This window comes from Siniperca chuatsi, linkage group LG3 (assembly GCF_020085105.1).
Source record: "Siniperca chuatsi isolate FFG_IHB_CAS linkage group LG3, ASM2008510v1, whole genome shotgun sequence".
In the NCBI taxonomy this organism is placed as follows: domain Eukaryota; kingdom Metazoa; phylum Chordata; class Actinopteri; order Centrarchiformes; family Sinipercidae; genus Siniperca; species Siniperca chuatsi.
The window spans coordinates 30,469,692-30,485,558 of record NC_058044.1 but is presented as its reverse complement, the minus strand read 5'-3'; the positions used below and the strand labels follow the sequence as shown (position 1 = coordinate 30,485,558).

Genomic DNA, 15,867 nt, shown 5'->3' with positions numbered 1-15,867 from the left:
GTGATATGTCTATGTTTGTGAACGGATTATACGTGAAACATCTGAAAACCACATGTGCTTGTTTTATGTGACTTATCACATGTGAAATGCTGTTTCATAAGTGTGCTTTTCTCATAAAAACAAAAGCATATGTGGCATATACGTACAGTACCCACCAAAGTACTGTAATTGCGGAGCTATGGGAACAGCATTCCCAGATCCCAGTAATTAACTTGACGAGTAAAATGATGACTAAAACTACAAAAATAAGAGCCAAATTGTAATAAACTGGAATGCAAGATACATTAATAATGGATGTGTGCACCTTTGTGTAGAACTACAACAAAAAGAGCTTTTGATGGGTTAAGATAGACTGTTTAAAATAAGTCTCAAGTTTGACAGCTATTTTTCCCCAATGCAAAACAATCAACCCATCAGAGCTTTGAAGGCAGCATTAAGAATGGGGAAGTCATCTTACTGTGCCACAGCCAGAAAAATAGCTACAGCCATGAAAGCGACAGAAAAACAGCCACAAAAATAGCGACAAGCATGGATGCGAACATGGCAGCTATACAGGTTGTTGTATAACATTAACTGTATGTCATTTTCAGTTTTCTTTATTAGCTCATACCTCAGTATATTAGGTAGTAATGCACATATTTACACTGTGTACAACACAGTCATCAGTAAAATGACTAGATTTGGAGAGCAGGTGTACAGCAAACAAGTGCCTCTATCTACATATACTTAATTAGGGAATGTGCACTCGATTTTCACTCAGCTATGCTCATTAGTACTCGCCCGTAGTCTTGACAATGATAAAATAGGAAAATACACACACATTTTGACCCTTTTTTTTTTGTTTAACTACAGCCACTTTTAGATATGTGAGAGCTGACACCATGGCATGGTGTTTTGGTTACACCAAAAAGTCTCTGAGTGGAGGAGCAGGAAGACAGGAACAGTGCTGGTAGTTTTCTAACCTCTTTGTGTGCTTCTCTGCTGTAGATTGGTACTGGTACATTGATTCATCAGGCAAGCAGTGTAATTTGCAGTGAACAACATCTTCTTTGCACCCTTCAGTTCACAGGAATTTCATCACCCAGAGAACAACTGCGTTGATGTACAAAAATACATTTATTTGAAACAATTTCAAAATGACAGTTTCTTTATCGTAGAAATATCGAAATAAAGATGAAACAGAACATTACAGATGATGCATGCATTGTAGATTTTTGTGCACTGAAGAACATTACAATGCTAGAATCTCTTTCATTTTTCAAGTATGGATTCCCCCGGAGGTCTGTTTCTTAGAATAATGTGGCATTTAAGATATCAGATGAGACAGCAATTTCCAGTGATCATTGTGGTGATTGAATGAATAATGAGGGAATAAACACCAGGAAATTACCCAAAGTGTATGAGGTTCTTTTACTGGTGACAGTTCCAACATGTCTGTGCAGATATAAAGCACAACAGTTTTAGTAGCTATTCTTTCTTTACAGTTTTGTATGGAATGCCAAGTCTTTTCCCAGCAACAGCTGCTACAAAGCATTATGCCCTGCTTATGAACCAGTGTAGTCACCATACATTCTTTACAATTTCAAAGGCTCCAAGAGCAAAAACAGAAAAAAAAAAAAAAGTACAATGAAAGTATGATTTGAGCTGTGCTCAGCACAAACTTTTTGATATTTCTTTTCCTGTTTCTCCTAATCCTGTTTTGCTAATGGGAATCAGAACAAAGTGATACCATCAAAGCCCCCACCCAAACAAAATCCAGCCAAGCAAACAACCCTTTGCTTATGACATGTGTTGAATACAACAAAGCTATAAACCAATCTTTGTTGTATTGTGTATTCTGTCTGCAGTAACACGGCTTGGCTTGGCTGTTTGGTTTTAGAAGAGAACGCTCTGTCTGACGTAACGCATATGTGATGTGACAGCTTATATCTTTGTGCAGTGTTCCCCTGCCCCTCTCTCTTCTCCTGCAAGTGCTGTTTACTTGAGCTGAGCATTGTGGGAAAACTCTGCATGGGTCATCCTCTGCTCAGCTGTCCAGCTTTCTCTGATTATCGTCATGCTGAATGCCAGGGGGGCCGACAGGAGTCAACTTGAGCCACTTCTCTTTTGAAGGACCGGACAGCACAGCACTGGTGCAGAGTTGCATGCTGGGAGGACGCTACTCCCTCATTTCAAACTAAACGGAAAGCAGGGAGTCAGGTGTTGGGTTGGGAAAGAACCCTGATGTACCAGAGAGAGTGGATTAATTACATCAACTCAGCTCGATATCTGCTCTTTCTGTGCACCGTTAGTTGGTTAAATAAATACAAACTGTTCCAGTTCTCTTATGGAGACAATATTCTGGTTTTGTCAAATGAAAACAAAACATTTTGTGAGACTATTTTTTGCCATATAAAGACAGTGGCAGAAGGAGCAGAGAGCAAATTATCATGACGTTCTGTGACAACTAACAAATACACTCTTCAAGCTGCATGGAGCATAAAACCCTGAGCATAGGTCCAAGTAAGAAACACTGCAGTGAAGGGGTTCATTCCAAGTTACTGTTATATCCACTCATGAAAAAAATAATAATGAGATAATACATTTGATCATTAAGCATTTTTGATGTTCTATATTCAATATAACGAAAGCAAAGTTTTATCCTCTAAAATACCTAGGCCTACTTAGAGATTGGCTTTAATCGCATTAGGTGTAGCCTTTAACATGTGCAAGTAACTACATTCATAAATAATTAAAACTCAAAGATTCAGTTTAGATCTGTAGCCACCTTTTGTTAGCTGAGAAGGCAGAAACACTGCAGATTTAGAGGAAGTCTAATTAAAAGGCGGGGTCTCCGATTCTAGAGAAAGGTTGTTAATATTTGAACTCAACAGCCAAACAAATGCACCCTTCCCTTCAGTGCTCCTTCAGAAGCTCCGCCCCCCCCCCAAATTAACAACATTAACAACTGGGCAATATGGCAGAATGTAGAGCGTCTGCTGCCCGAGGGTAAAATTAGCCTCAATTAGCCTTAAAGGTTCTTTAAATTTGATTCTGTACATTAATATAGCAGCAAACAACCATTTGCTATGTAAAGATAAAGTGGAGTGATGGCGTCCTGAGCAGGAAATGACGTCACACTGCCTCTGCCTGTGTTGTTATCGCAGCCTCTCTGTGCTTTGATTAAACAGCTGCACCGGCCGTGCATGTGAGTCCCTCTTGTGAAACTGTTCGTCTGTGAGGGGAACTGTTGTTTTTCTCATCCGACGCGGTGAATTAAGGATTTATTTCGACCAAACCATTGTTGGTGATTGTTGGAAAGACTAACAAAGATGGTTTTGGTGAGATTTATTTTGAATGAAGTGTGCTTAACGATGGTCTGCAAGGTAAAATTCTAGTTTTTTTCACGGAGTCTGGTGGCGAGCGAGAGTGACGAAATGGCTGTTTCTGGTTAAACAAAAAGGATCTTACTGTTTAACAAAAAGGTCTGTCTCTGTAGCAACCCTTTCCATAATGCTGTCAGACACTTAGAATAAAAATCTGAGCCTGTCAGTGGCAAAAACAAGCACTTTTAGTGGACATACTTTAACGGCGCATTTATCCACAGCAGCCATTGCAGCCCATTCCGCGGCTGCCGGCTGAGGCATAGAGGCACTGAACATCACTTATAGCTCCTTTAAATAGCTCCGTCCCTTGTGGGCGAGGACGTGGGAGAGGCAGAGTATAGCCGGCAGAAGCAGAGGAAGAGGCAGAGGTCGGAGTGCAACTGGTTCCAGCAACCGGGAACCTGGCGACCTGCAGTGCGAGCATGAATGCCCCCTGTTGCTGATTGGCTGGAATAGTGTTGTGTAGCTCGGTCGGAGCCACTTTGTGTGTTTCCCATTTACAGAGCCAGGGCCGTGTACAAACACCGGATTTTTATTCAGCGCGCACACAGAACGGGCAGCCAGCGGACCGCGAGGAGATATTCGCTGAATTTAACAAAAAGTGTATCGGATTAGAATCGCTGACCCCACCTTTACTATTCACAACCTGTAGTGACCTGAAAATGAGATGAGTAGCAGAAGATATGAAATGTTGATTGAAATGTATCAGACGCATTGAAATAATGGGTGTAACCTACTTACTTTGCACACCTTACTTTTTACAAGCTACTTGGTTGAGATATTGGAGGTCCCAATTCATAATTATTAAGTTTACAAGCTTAAAATAGTGATATTGTTTCAGTAGAAAAGAGTCACCACTCTCCTCGTCTTGTTGAGCTACAAAAACACAGTCAAGCCACAATTGTAAAGAGGTAACAACCTGTTGTCGAGTTACATTAATAAGCTTCCGCAGATATAATCTGTGATGTAACCAGTGATGTTTGCCATTTCCACTGGTGAAAGCAATGGCCAGATCCAGCTAAAGATGAGAAGCCTGCTGATGTTAACTAAATATTCTGTACATTACTCTTGCTAGGTAATAAACAAGAACGAGACTAAGAGTCAACAGCCATTCTAGCGGCTCTGTGAAGCTCTACTTAGCACAGCTGCTTTGAACCAAATGCTAACGATAGCATGCTAACATGCTCGCAATTATAATGTTAACATGCTAATGTTTAACAGGTGCAATGTTAACCATGTTCACCATCTTAGGGCGCAAAGAATGTCTGTACAAAATTTTATATCAATCCATCCAAAAGTTGTTGGATATTTCAATATTGTAAATGGACTGATTGATTGACAACAGACCAACATTACCATCCATAGAGTCATGCCACTATCATGGCTAAAAAGGGGGATCAAAGATAAAAAGGTTTAATAAGATATTCATTAGCGTCAGAGCTTAGCAAATTTGGGTATATTGCCAAACAGGAAGTGAACCCAAAATGGAATCAGCTATTGGAACCCAACCCTAGGTCTACTGGTGTTTTAGAGGATGTACACATAAACTATAATATCATATTTTATATTTTGGAATGAATGTCATCATGTTTCTCCCAACATGTGAATATTGTGAATTTGATCACTGGTAGCCACAATATAATACCTGATTTAGCTTTTGTTCTCAGGCCAAATCAGAAATATCAGTCATTGTCTTACAGGCAGAATGCAATGCAGTGATGCCAATGGCAAAGTGCATTAATTGCAAATTGCACACTTGTTTTGTTCAGATGGTTTAAAAACTGTCATCTATGTAAAAATGTCTGAATATCTATCATGTCTAATGAAAATATAAAACATATTGAACATGATCATGTTCATGTTGATCCTTTTCATATAATTTCCAGGGAAATGGAGGGAAGTTAAACTGTAATATGCCAATACAGTTCTACCAGCATTAACAGATAAACCTTTTCTACAAGGAACATATCACCCAACAGTAACTGAAGAAAATGAGAGCAAAACAGAGGCCTGGGCAAAATCGATTGCGCTCTTATGAAGAATGATTAGAAAATAACTATTTACAACACTTGCTTATCTACAACACAGAAATCGTGTCCTTAATAAGAACATGCACAAGTCAAGGACATTAGCAAAACAAAGTTGATTTTTTTAAGTAATGTTTGACTTTTTAACACACTTTCAAAAACAGACCATTGTCAGAGCTTCTGTCGTTGCCATGGTACGCCGACGACGAGCATGTATAAAGTAATAATATATACATTTGACAAAACAGATGATAATATTGTACATTTCAATAATATTCCCTGTTTGACTGAAGACTCAGACATTATAGTCTATATATAGGCAGAAATGATTTTCAAAGCAAACTCCTTTTTACATAACTCTTCATAGGTTTTGACGAAAGATATTTCACTCTGCAAATGAATCGATATGTAGCTTATACATCCACAAAACTGAATACGTTTTGTCAGTAATTACAATGATCTCATTGAGTAAATTGACATTTGCTGCATGGATGTTGTTGAACGAGGCATCCGTGCAAGTCTGTATAAATGAGGTCCCTTAGAAAACTATTAACATCAGTTGTGTGGAGAATTACAAAACAGAAAAAGAGAACCCCCGACACTGTAATACTTTCTGTACATAAACTGTTGCTCTCCGGCTTTACACGCTAGTACAGTTTGGAATCTCCCTTGTGCTCTCGCAGGCATTTCCAACTCCCCCTGAGCAGGAATAAACGAAACAAAAGAAGAGTTAGTTTGGCATTGGTGCTTTAATGCCTGTAAAACAAACAACTTCTTTGACATTGACACCTCTTGTTAATTATTGAATTTCCAATGTGTTGTTTTATCAAAGGATCTGAAGCTGTTAAAAAGCATGGAAATTAGAAAATGACCCATTAAGAAAATGTGTCTTTTTTATTATGAGGCCTTTAGTTTAATAAATGGGCACATACAGAATGACAATTTTAACACAAAATTTCATTTTTGAAATGTATTATTTCTTTGTTGTGTGTTACCGAGAGACAAAGGACAAGAGAAAAGCTGTTCATATACAGCTCCATAGTGCAAGAGTACTTAGCCTGTGAACCCAGTTCTATAATGTCTCCTGTGGTTCTGGAGCAGTTTTCTGAAGTCTAAATAACCCTGACGAGGGTCTATTTAGACTACGTAGTATCCAGTGATTTTGTTGCTTGACCCATATTCGGGACTGAAAGTAAGGATAAATTTACCTCTTCAGCACTGATTTTGACCATTCTTTTAGAAACCTGTCTCCCCTGACTTTATGGAAGTGCAATACTAAATCACCCGAGTACCCCTTAAATGTAATATGCCTTTATGCAATAATAGTTATGCAAATAATTATTATTTTCATTATAGAATAGTTTTCTTGATTAGTCAATTAATTGTTGGGTCTATTAAATGTCCGCTACTTTGAAGACTTCTATCCGTTCTCTACAGTTATTCTGAATTTTAACACCTACATCAGGAACTAGCTCTCCAAAACTGGGAAACTACAGGAGCTTCATCTGTCTTGTAAACTGTTTCGGAGCCAAATGAATCCAGGAACTGCACTTGCCACAGGACCTGTGCTGCTTTATGCTGGTAAAGCTGCAAAACAGACTTGTGCATCGTTTAAGGTCAGAGTAAGCAGTATTCGGCCAATGTGCTTTTGACAGCCTGCTGTTTTTGTCAAATTGTGACCAAATAGTCCAGTGATTAAAGCCGCTGCCTCTGTGCTCCTGCTGGCCTATTGAATCCAGAGGCCGCATGCTTAAATATGTTGGTTTTTATTAATTATTCATTGTTCGCAGTACTGCAAGCCTTGCTAGAATCTATTCTTTACTATGTTAAAACCCTTCCAGGGCTGTCTCCACTCTGCGGCTCTCTCTGAATAATTAAACATGCTAAAAGGAGATTATGTTGCCAATTGTCTGTTTAAAAAATAATTCAAATTCACTAGCTAAAGTTTGCCTGGGGGGGGGGATCTGCACACATTTATTCTGTACATTACCATGTTGACTTTTACTCCAAAACCAAATAAACAAATCCTGTCTCAGATCAGGAGACCATAAAAACATTTTTGACTGATTCCATACATCATTTAATCTGATTAGGAAAGCTCTTCACTTACTTTTGACCATGGCATCCAGTTCCTTCTCCATAAGTTCTTTGGATGTGGAGAACTCACTCAGAGTGATTTTAGGTGTGCTGTCACCCTGGCCCACAGAGCCAATCATCTCCTGCTCTTTCTCCTGGTTCACCTCAGCATATATGTTGATCCAAGGTATTTTTCTAAACATTTGCGAAAGAAGAGATTGACAAATGAGCATCACATCGGTGTTAGGAAACCTCTCCTGGAAGAAAACCTCTCAGGGCAACATTTTTCAGTAAAAAAAAAAGTATCATTCTTAGAGTGGAAGAAAAAATGTTTTTTGATGTAATTCATCATTTTCACTAGTCTGAAAGAAGTAACTTTGAATGACAATCTTTTCTTAAAAACCCGCATTTCTCTACAAACCTAAAGGAAATAGATTCCCAGTGCTATGGGCATGCCAACTTTCAAAGTTGTCTTGACTATGATTATACCTCAGTAACCAATTTATAGGCAAATTACAGTAGCATTGGTATCTTTTCCCATCTGCATTTATAACACATAATATACATCTTTATTTAGTCACTATCCAATTTATTTCCAATTACTATTCATTTTAGTTATTAATTGCTCTGTTTTGTCAACTGTGAGATTTCTTGAAAAATGCCTCCTCGTTAGATTAATGGGAAAAATTTCATATCCATAATTAATGACAGCTTTTCCATTTCCCTCCGACTTTTCAAGAGAATCATTTTGAGTATGAATAATTTATTCAGCAAATAACAGCCGAGGCACAGCAACCGCATATTAAACCATTAAATGGTCGTTTTCTCTGCATTTTATCAGTGATTGGTGTGTGTGCCTCATGCATTGGAATTCTGCTAAGAAGTTTGTCTACAACCTCTAGGGGGACTTGTCAAATGAAATTTTCAAACATGACTGTGCTTGATTGGTCCAGACTGTGCTCATCTGGTGTCATCAATAATGGATAACATGGTAATAAATATATACTAGGGTTCTATATGATAATGCTGCATGTGCAGCAGGTGGAAGTAATCACAAATATGTGCACCTCTTGAATTTGTAGATGAGGAACACAGCTAGGCCCAGGAACACCACTGATAGGAGCATCAGCATGGCTGAGCTGCTGTGTCTGGGGTTGGAATCCACCAAGGGTGCTGCGGGAGAGAGGACAGCAAAGATTAAGATATTGTTATGTGAGCTTTGATGTTGTTGTCTACCTTTTTGTTTGTTTGTTTTTAACTTTTACATCAACCTGCCCAGACTAGCCATTTACGTAAATCTGGCACATTTGCTGATCCTGATAATAAGTAAAGTAAGTGAAGTAAAAAAAAAAAAAAGAAACCTGCAATAACAATAATGTTCTGGCCACTTGGGGCCAACGACAAGTTTTGAACACGACATTGACATATCAGGACCTTTTAAGTTGATATTGCATAGGTGTTAGCAAATAGTCCGTTATTTACACATCCAGCAGTTACAAAGCAACATTATCATTCACTTATTACACGGCTTTGTTTAATACTCGATTCTAATTGGTCAATTACGGCATTCTACAGTCTGCTATTTCATAAGAGCAGACCGCTGCTATGAATAACAGACCGTTCTGATCATAGACTCTCGAGTCCAACCATATCAATCCGCAGAAAGAAGTCCTGTGGCTTTTAAAAAAAAACGTTTTAAAATCATTTATAAATCAGTATTTGGTGTCAAATGATTGATTTCTTCAGTAAGTATCCGTGTAATAAGCGGAATAATGTACAGCGAGCCGGCCATTATTGTGAAATTAACCCCGACAGGGTGATGCAGGGTTAATGCTTTGTTCACCAGCTAGTCGCTAACTGTGTCTGTCGGCTACTAACCAATGAGCTGAAACTCACTATAAAGCTCCGTAAAACTGAGGGGAGCTGCAGATTCAGGTGATAATTCTCTGTAGGTTCCCCTTCCACATTGAGATACACTGAAACTGTAGAAATATCGATTATAGCCACGTTAAGTTGTTGGAACCTCTGTATAGTGTTTTAGGAATTTTAGCATTAGGCTAAATTTGGCTTATTTACATCCTAATGATGTGAAGTAATGTGCATTGTCCCTGATAAGAAGTAAAGCAACACTAAATTAAATTAAGTTACTGAAAACCCAGTATATAATCCTCTAAAATTCTTATTATTAATCAATAGAGTTAAACTAAGGTGAGCAGAAAGCAAAGTGAAGTTAATTTATTGGAAGCCCTTTTAGATAACCGTATATAACTGTTTTGGGGTAGTTTTGCATTTGGCTACATCTGGTACATTGACATCATAAGGATGGTAGTTAATGTGTTCTGTCCTTGCTAAATAGTAAAGTATAGTTGGGTTAAGGTAAGTGAAGTTGAAGTACCCCTCCACTCAAAAATGTGTTTTTCTTATGTTTAAGTCCCCTATGATGTCAGACCTTGACTTTACTGACTTGTATCTGTGCAAAGTTTGTCAGAGGTGTTTTCACATCACTGAAGGGGGAGACGTCTGTACACTTTCCTAAAATATGTGATTCAAACATAAGTTCAAGGGTTTTGTCGTCACTCTCGCCCTCCTAAGAGATCCTCTCACGATCCGCACACCAAGCTTTTATTTTTTAATGATTTGTTATTCCGTGCACCGAGCTCCACAGGATCTTCTATGAATGGTGATGCCATTTTCCAAGAGCATTGATCGACAGTAGCCTATACAGACGGTGCTTTTATACGCGTTGATCTGTTATCTCCTAGCCTGCTCCGGAGCAGTTAGGTGTTCAGCATAAGCAATGCTGGCAATCTACCCCAGAAAGAAGTGAACCACCGTCGTAGGACTGACACCCCAGGGTTAAACTGAACTCACCTCGCTAACCCTTAATCCTGCTTCGTAGTATAGGCCTCTGCTCTGTATGAAAAGTGCAATGAGATAACTTCTGTTATGAATTGAATTGTCCACAACATGGACAATGACGTTCCTAACTAACTAACCTACATAATTACATCATAATGATGATAATTTACGTGCACAGTCCCTGATAATACGTAAAAGCAATGTAAAATAAAGTCAAGTTGGGTTAAATATTGTTAAGTTGTTATACTCTGCGTATAACTGAATATAAAAGTGTTTCCAACAACCCTGTTACATGTTTTTTTGTTTATTTTGTTTTGTTTTGTTTTTGGCATTTTAGCATTAGGCTACATCTGGTACATTTACATCATAATGATCATACTTAAGGATCCCCTCCAGACATGTATTAAAACATATATACAAATAGTCTGCTTGGAACAATATGTGTCTGACATGCTTTTCCACCAAAAGAAAATTTCTCATTTCCACATTAAATTCCTTTAAAAGGCATCTACTCCTTCTTGCTCATTAAAAATTCCAGAATTTATGAATATGCAAAGTTTGTTCATTTCTAAAGTTTTCCTGCTGGACACAAGATGTCTCCTTCAAGTGTCTACATCACATTTGAATAAGTTGCAAATTGGACCAGGATTGGCTTCCAAACTCTTTGTAATGTCACAAATCATGCTAATAGGCCCACCCCTTAAAAGAAATCAGATTTTCAGTGAACACAGAGAAACTTTCCACTTTGAGCAGATGAATGTGAAAACAGCCTTCTAGTGTCAAACTCATGCACATCATTCTGCACAGTGATGCTCAAATATCCATATGTGGGAACAAGAAGAAAACATATTTTTGAGTGGAGGGGGACTTTAAAGATTTCTTGTGGATGTTTACATTCATTGCCTCTCACCAAAACACAGTGTGTGTATCTTTGAGGCCTAACACAATCTTTGAATGCCATTTCTTCCTCAGTAAAACACTAAATATTTAACTAATATTTAAATATTTGAAATCCTGCATTGTTTACATCCGTGTTTGGTAGTCTTTTGCTTCACTACCTTTGTTCCTACTGTTGATTAGCGGACTAATGTGAAACAGGTGGCAGGAATGTGTATTGTGCATGTACAGTGCAAACAAAACAGGCATGTAAAAACATTGCTCCATTGCACTAGTGGTCGAACACTCCATAGTGCATCTTTAATCTCGACTACTCCTTATCATGAATTAAGTAAAGTATATGTATATATATGTATACATACTATAAGTGTTTAGGCAGTTTAGCAGAAGAATAGGCATGTTTAAAATATTTCTTTGTCATTGGTTTCTATCAACATACAAATTGCAATATTTCTCATTTTCCTGACTGCACATTCACATCAACATCAACACTGCTTCGGAAATTATATAAAAAACATGTTTATTCTCCAGTAAATTAATTCCACTGCTGATTATGACTACTGTATATATACACAACGATAGTGCGTTATGAGATGATGCTCTTATTTTTAATATCTCAGATGTCATAAGTTGTGGTAGCGTGAAATAGATGTTTCTGTTGCTGGGCAAAGAAGGTGACAGCAGCAGGTAATTCACACATTTCAGGTGGATAATGCACTCACATTTATCTCAAACAAGAACCCAGCCAAACAAGTGCTTACTATGATTAATGTCACAGTACATGGTTTTGCTCATAACGCTCATAACATAAGCGTCCATCTTAAATTCCTCATTATTTTGAAGAGTGCATTAATGTATGTCGTTGCAGGGAAATCACATTGCACTTTCCTGTGTTACCCTGCTACTCCTGAGCCCTTCAGCTCCGAGACAGCGGCATATGCTGCTGACCTTTCTCAAGCAGCTTTAAGGCTTTTTAGACCTTTTCTTGGGAGGTGAAATATTAAGAGGGATCCAGCTGGGTACACCTCCAATGTCATTAGAGTGCAGCACACCACAGAACGTCACACAGCAGCACAAGCCAGGCTGTTAATACCTAGTACTTTGAGCTACAGACAACTCATGGCTGTGTGCCTCCAGAGGCTGTGTGCCTAATGAAACCAGCCAAGCAATGAATACAATGTAAGATCTGTCCAGCAGTGGGACATGGGAGTTGTTGAGGACTACCAAGGCCTAAGCTAGTAAAAAAGTAGGTTTCCAGACCAGCCACATTATTTACAATCAATGTGCCTCCATGAATCCAGCATTGATTTGATACTTATAACAGCAATTTGTTTCTTGGCAGGAGTGAAATTTGAATTTCTCAAATGTAGACCAACCTTCCATTTCCAGCAGTTAAGAACGGAATAGTGTTGTTGACTCTTTCTGAATTCTGTTTCTGCCCTTAAATTGTACAGTGTTCCTTCTCAAGGACTAAATAATCAACATAATTATATTCAGTGTAACACTCATTTTGTGGTTGGTTGGCTATAAAAGAAATAGAACAGATGTTCAGCTTTTGATGGCAGGCATAAAAGATCCCTTGTCTCAAGGAGCTCCACTTAAAATCAAACCCACCCATACTCCCCTGTGTTCTTTTGCCTGGGATGGAGGCAGACTGACAGGAATTTTAATTGGTGGACCAAAGGAAAATTCTTGTTGTCAGAACATGGTTATTACAGTTCTATTTCTTGGCACTTCAAAATGAAAAATAGAAAATGCTGGGGTATAATGAAATTTACATGTGCAAGTTAATATTATGCTTGAACTTAAAGGTTATATTGATAACATTTTTATGTAGACGAATATTTGAAAAAAAAAAAAATACATCCACAGAGTTTTTAGAAAGGTGCGGAAGAAAAGTATCGCAAAATGAATGTTTTGTTTATCTCTGTGTGAGATGTCTGACGTTTGGTTCCTGCTTCTAACAAGGCTTGTGAGCCAATAGTATAACAATGTTGGTATCATGTGGTATAGTTTCCAGTTAGTGTGGAAAAAATGGACACTGACGTTAGGCCTTAAAACCTTAACTTATGTGTTGTCACCGGTTAGATTGTCAAAATTAGAAAATGAATAGCATCAATCCCTGAGGAGCTACATTAGCATTAGTGACGGTGCATTGCATCCAGTTTCCTAACGTTATAGTTCCCTTAAACAACGTAATGTTATAACGCAGATGCGTATCAGAGGGGTTTAGAGGTGGGCCAGGGTCCGACATAACCGATGGCCCGGGGCCAGTACAAGTTTATGCAGGGCAACTTAATTGACCAGTCACTGGTCCGCTTATGAAAAGACGGTCGCTCTTCTTTAAGAACGGAGAGGACGTGGGATCCCAATATATTACCAATGTGACATGTCGAAGGTAAATTAAAGTTCAGAACTACTGTAAATCTGCTCATTATAGTGTTTAGACCCAAAACGTGAATGTTATTGAGGGTGTCATCTTATATAGCAGTCTAACGTTAGCCCTATTGTGAGACACTTTGCTGAGGTACTTGTGGCTAGCTAGCCATGTAGCCAGCTGCGTTGAGCTCAACAGCTACGGTACTCACGTTAATATAAAAATCTGAAAATACTTATATGATCAGACAGTCGTCCTTTCTCCCTGTAGCTATTGTTGCTGTTTGGCGCTCAGCTGTTTTTTTTATAATCCGCTACGAGATTTGTTTTCAGCAAGAAAACACACAACTAATGTTAGGTCAACACTACGCTAACACCAACGCTAGGTAAAGTCAACTTCTACTGTAGCTGTCTGTCTAATGTGGAGCGGTGTGGGTTTTTATAGCATCCCTACAACGTACTGTACTCTTTGATTGGATTTGATTGGAAATTGTAAATATTTACCTAATGTCTTATTGTGTAAGAATGATTGAAATGTCATTTTACGGTAAGTGTTGCAATATAGGGCCCCAGTCATTATTAAACGATGGGGAAGAAAGTGTTACCTAAAAATAGCTAGTCATATCCTAAGATTACCATAGATAACATGACACGTTACATGAAACACCACCTCACAAAGTAACCTACATCTATAGTTAATGTGTAGCTATATGTTGCAAAATGAATTCATTACTCTGTCAAGGAAGATTCATCACTTGATATGACTGAGTCTGAGTCTCACGCCACTCGACCGTGAAATATGCAGGTTGTGCAACGAACTGGCAACCACTGGAATGGAAGGGGGTGGGGGTGCGTCATCTAGTGGCTGGATGTTATCAATGGCACCTTTAATGGCAGTATTGAAAGCAGTGTGAGCAAATGATACTTACCCAATGTTAACTGTGTGTTGTACACAATCACTCTTACACCAGGCTTGAGCTCGAACTCAACCAAATTTTGGTTCAGCGCGCTTACAATTATATCAGATACCTGTTAAACACATAAAAAATGGCATTTTACATTCAAAGAGAGCCTGCAGTCACCATTTTTATCTATAGAGCAATCTATTTGATAGGATTTTTCAATAATTTGTGATGTAAAATCCAATCATAGTTGCCCATACCTGCTCTAGCTCCTCCTCACTCTTTTTCTTGCCCTCTGATTGGTTCTTGTGAGGTAACAGGAAGAGCTCAGCAGCTGTTGGAACTCCTGGGAGTACAGCCACCAAGAGCTGATCCTCCGGGAAGTCAGACACCTGTGACAAGGCAGAAATATGCGTTATTAACTATTACACTGTGTCAGTGATTATTCCAAATAGCTTTGTCAATTAAAAACATGTGACTCTGTTCTGTGCCCATTAAATCAAACAATTACATCGGTTCAGTCAGCCAACTTGTGTGTGAATGTGATATATATACTGCATTGGGGAGTGACAAGGCTCCGACCTTGTCACATGGAAGCACAAAGCTCAGCACAGCAGGGAGTGGGGAGTGATGGTAATAACTTTCTTACTACAGGAACGCAGACTCAAGTACACCGCCATAATCAAAAGGTGCGTGGGTGTATGTTGCACTGAGAAGAGTATGCTGAGTGTGAGTGTAGCGGCAGACTTGAGTTGACTGTCTGAACTAGCTCTCAGGCTTTGCTTCATTTGGTGTGTGGTTGCTGTAGTCACTCCCTGCTGCAACAAAACAGGCTTATGTATGTTAGTATGACGACAGTTACCACACACGATGAATATAAGCATTGTAGTACATGTTATTCATATAGCACATTTTATCACACGTAAACTAAATTCGCTTTACATTAAAATGCAAGTAGTAGATCTACTCCTGTTCAGAAATTGCAGGTTTCAATATAATGTTCAATGAAAAGTAACTTTTTAGAGAACTTAATGATGTACTCAAACTCTCAGTCAAGATATAAATGCCAGCCTTTGAGTCCCTGCTGGAAGCTAAGTGATTGTATACACTCAGCACTTAAGCTAGAAAAGCAGCAACGGTTCAGACGTTGGTGATGTTCTTCAAGTAGCAGATTTAGTTTAGTAGAAGTAGAAGTTTTTGATGCCTTAATGTTATGTTTGTGTTACTACGTTAAATTAAGTATTTTCAGTTATTTTATTTAAATATAGAATATGTTTGTTTTTTGTTTTTTTGTTGCTGGACTTTAAACACATTTGGAGTAAATGCCTGAAACATACAAACTAGAAAACAAAACGAATGAAAAGT

The 15,867-nt window shown here is 38.5% G+C and overlaps 1 protein-coding gene across 2 annotated transcripts in view; it reads right to left on the bottom strand.

Moving 5' to 3' along the window:
* Positions 1–1,097: 1,097 nt before the first annotated feature.
* sorcs3 (sortilin related VPS10 domain containing receptor 3) overlaps positions 1,098–15,867 on the bottom strand; it is a 244,175-nt gene continuing 229,405 nt past the window's right edge. For both annotated transcript variants that reach the window (XM_044190684.1, XM_044190685.1), the window contains 5 exons: positions 14,763–14,894; positions 14,530–14,629; positions 8,536–8,641; positions 7,503–7,663; positions 1,098–6,091 (listed from right to left, as the gene is read on the bottom strand). In XM_044190684.1, the coding sequence (XP_044046619.1) occupies positions 6,033–6,091; positions 7,503–7,663; positions 8,536–8,641; positions 14,530–14,629; positions 14,763–14,894 (558 nt within the window). In that variant the 3' untranslated portion in view covers positions 1,098–6,032. The remainder of the gene's footprint in view (positions 6,092–7,502; positions 7,664–8,535; positions 8,642–14,529; positions 14,630–14,762; positions 14,895–15,867) is intronic.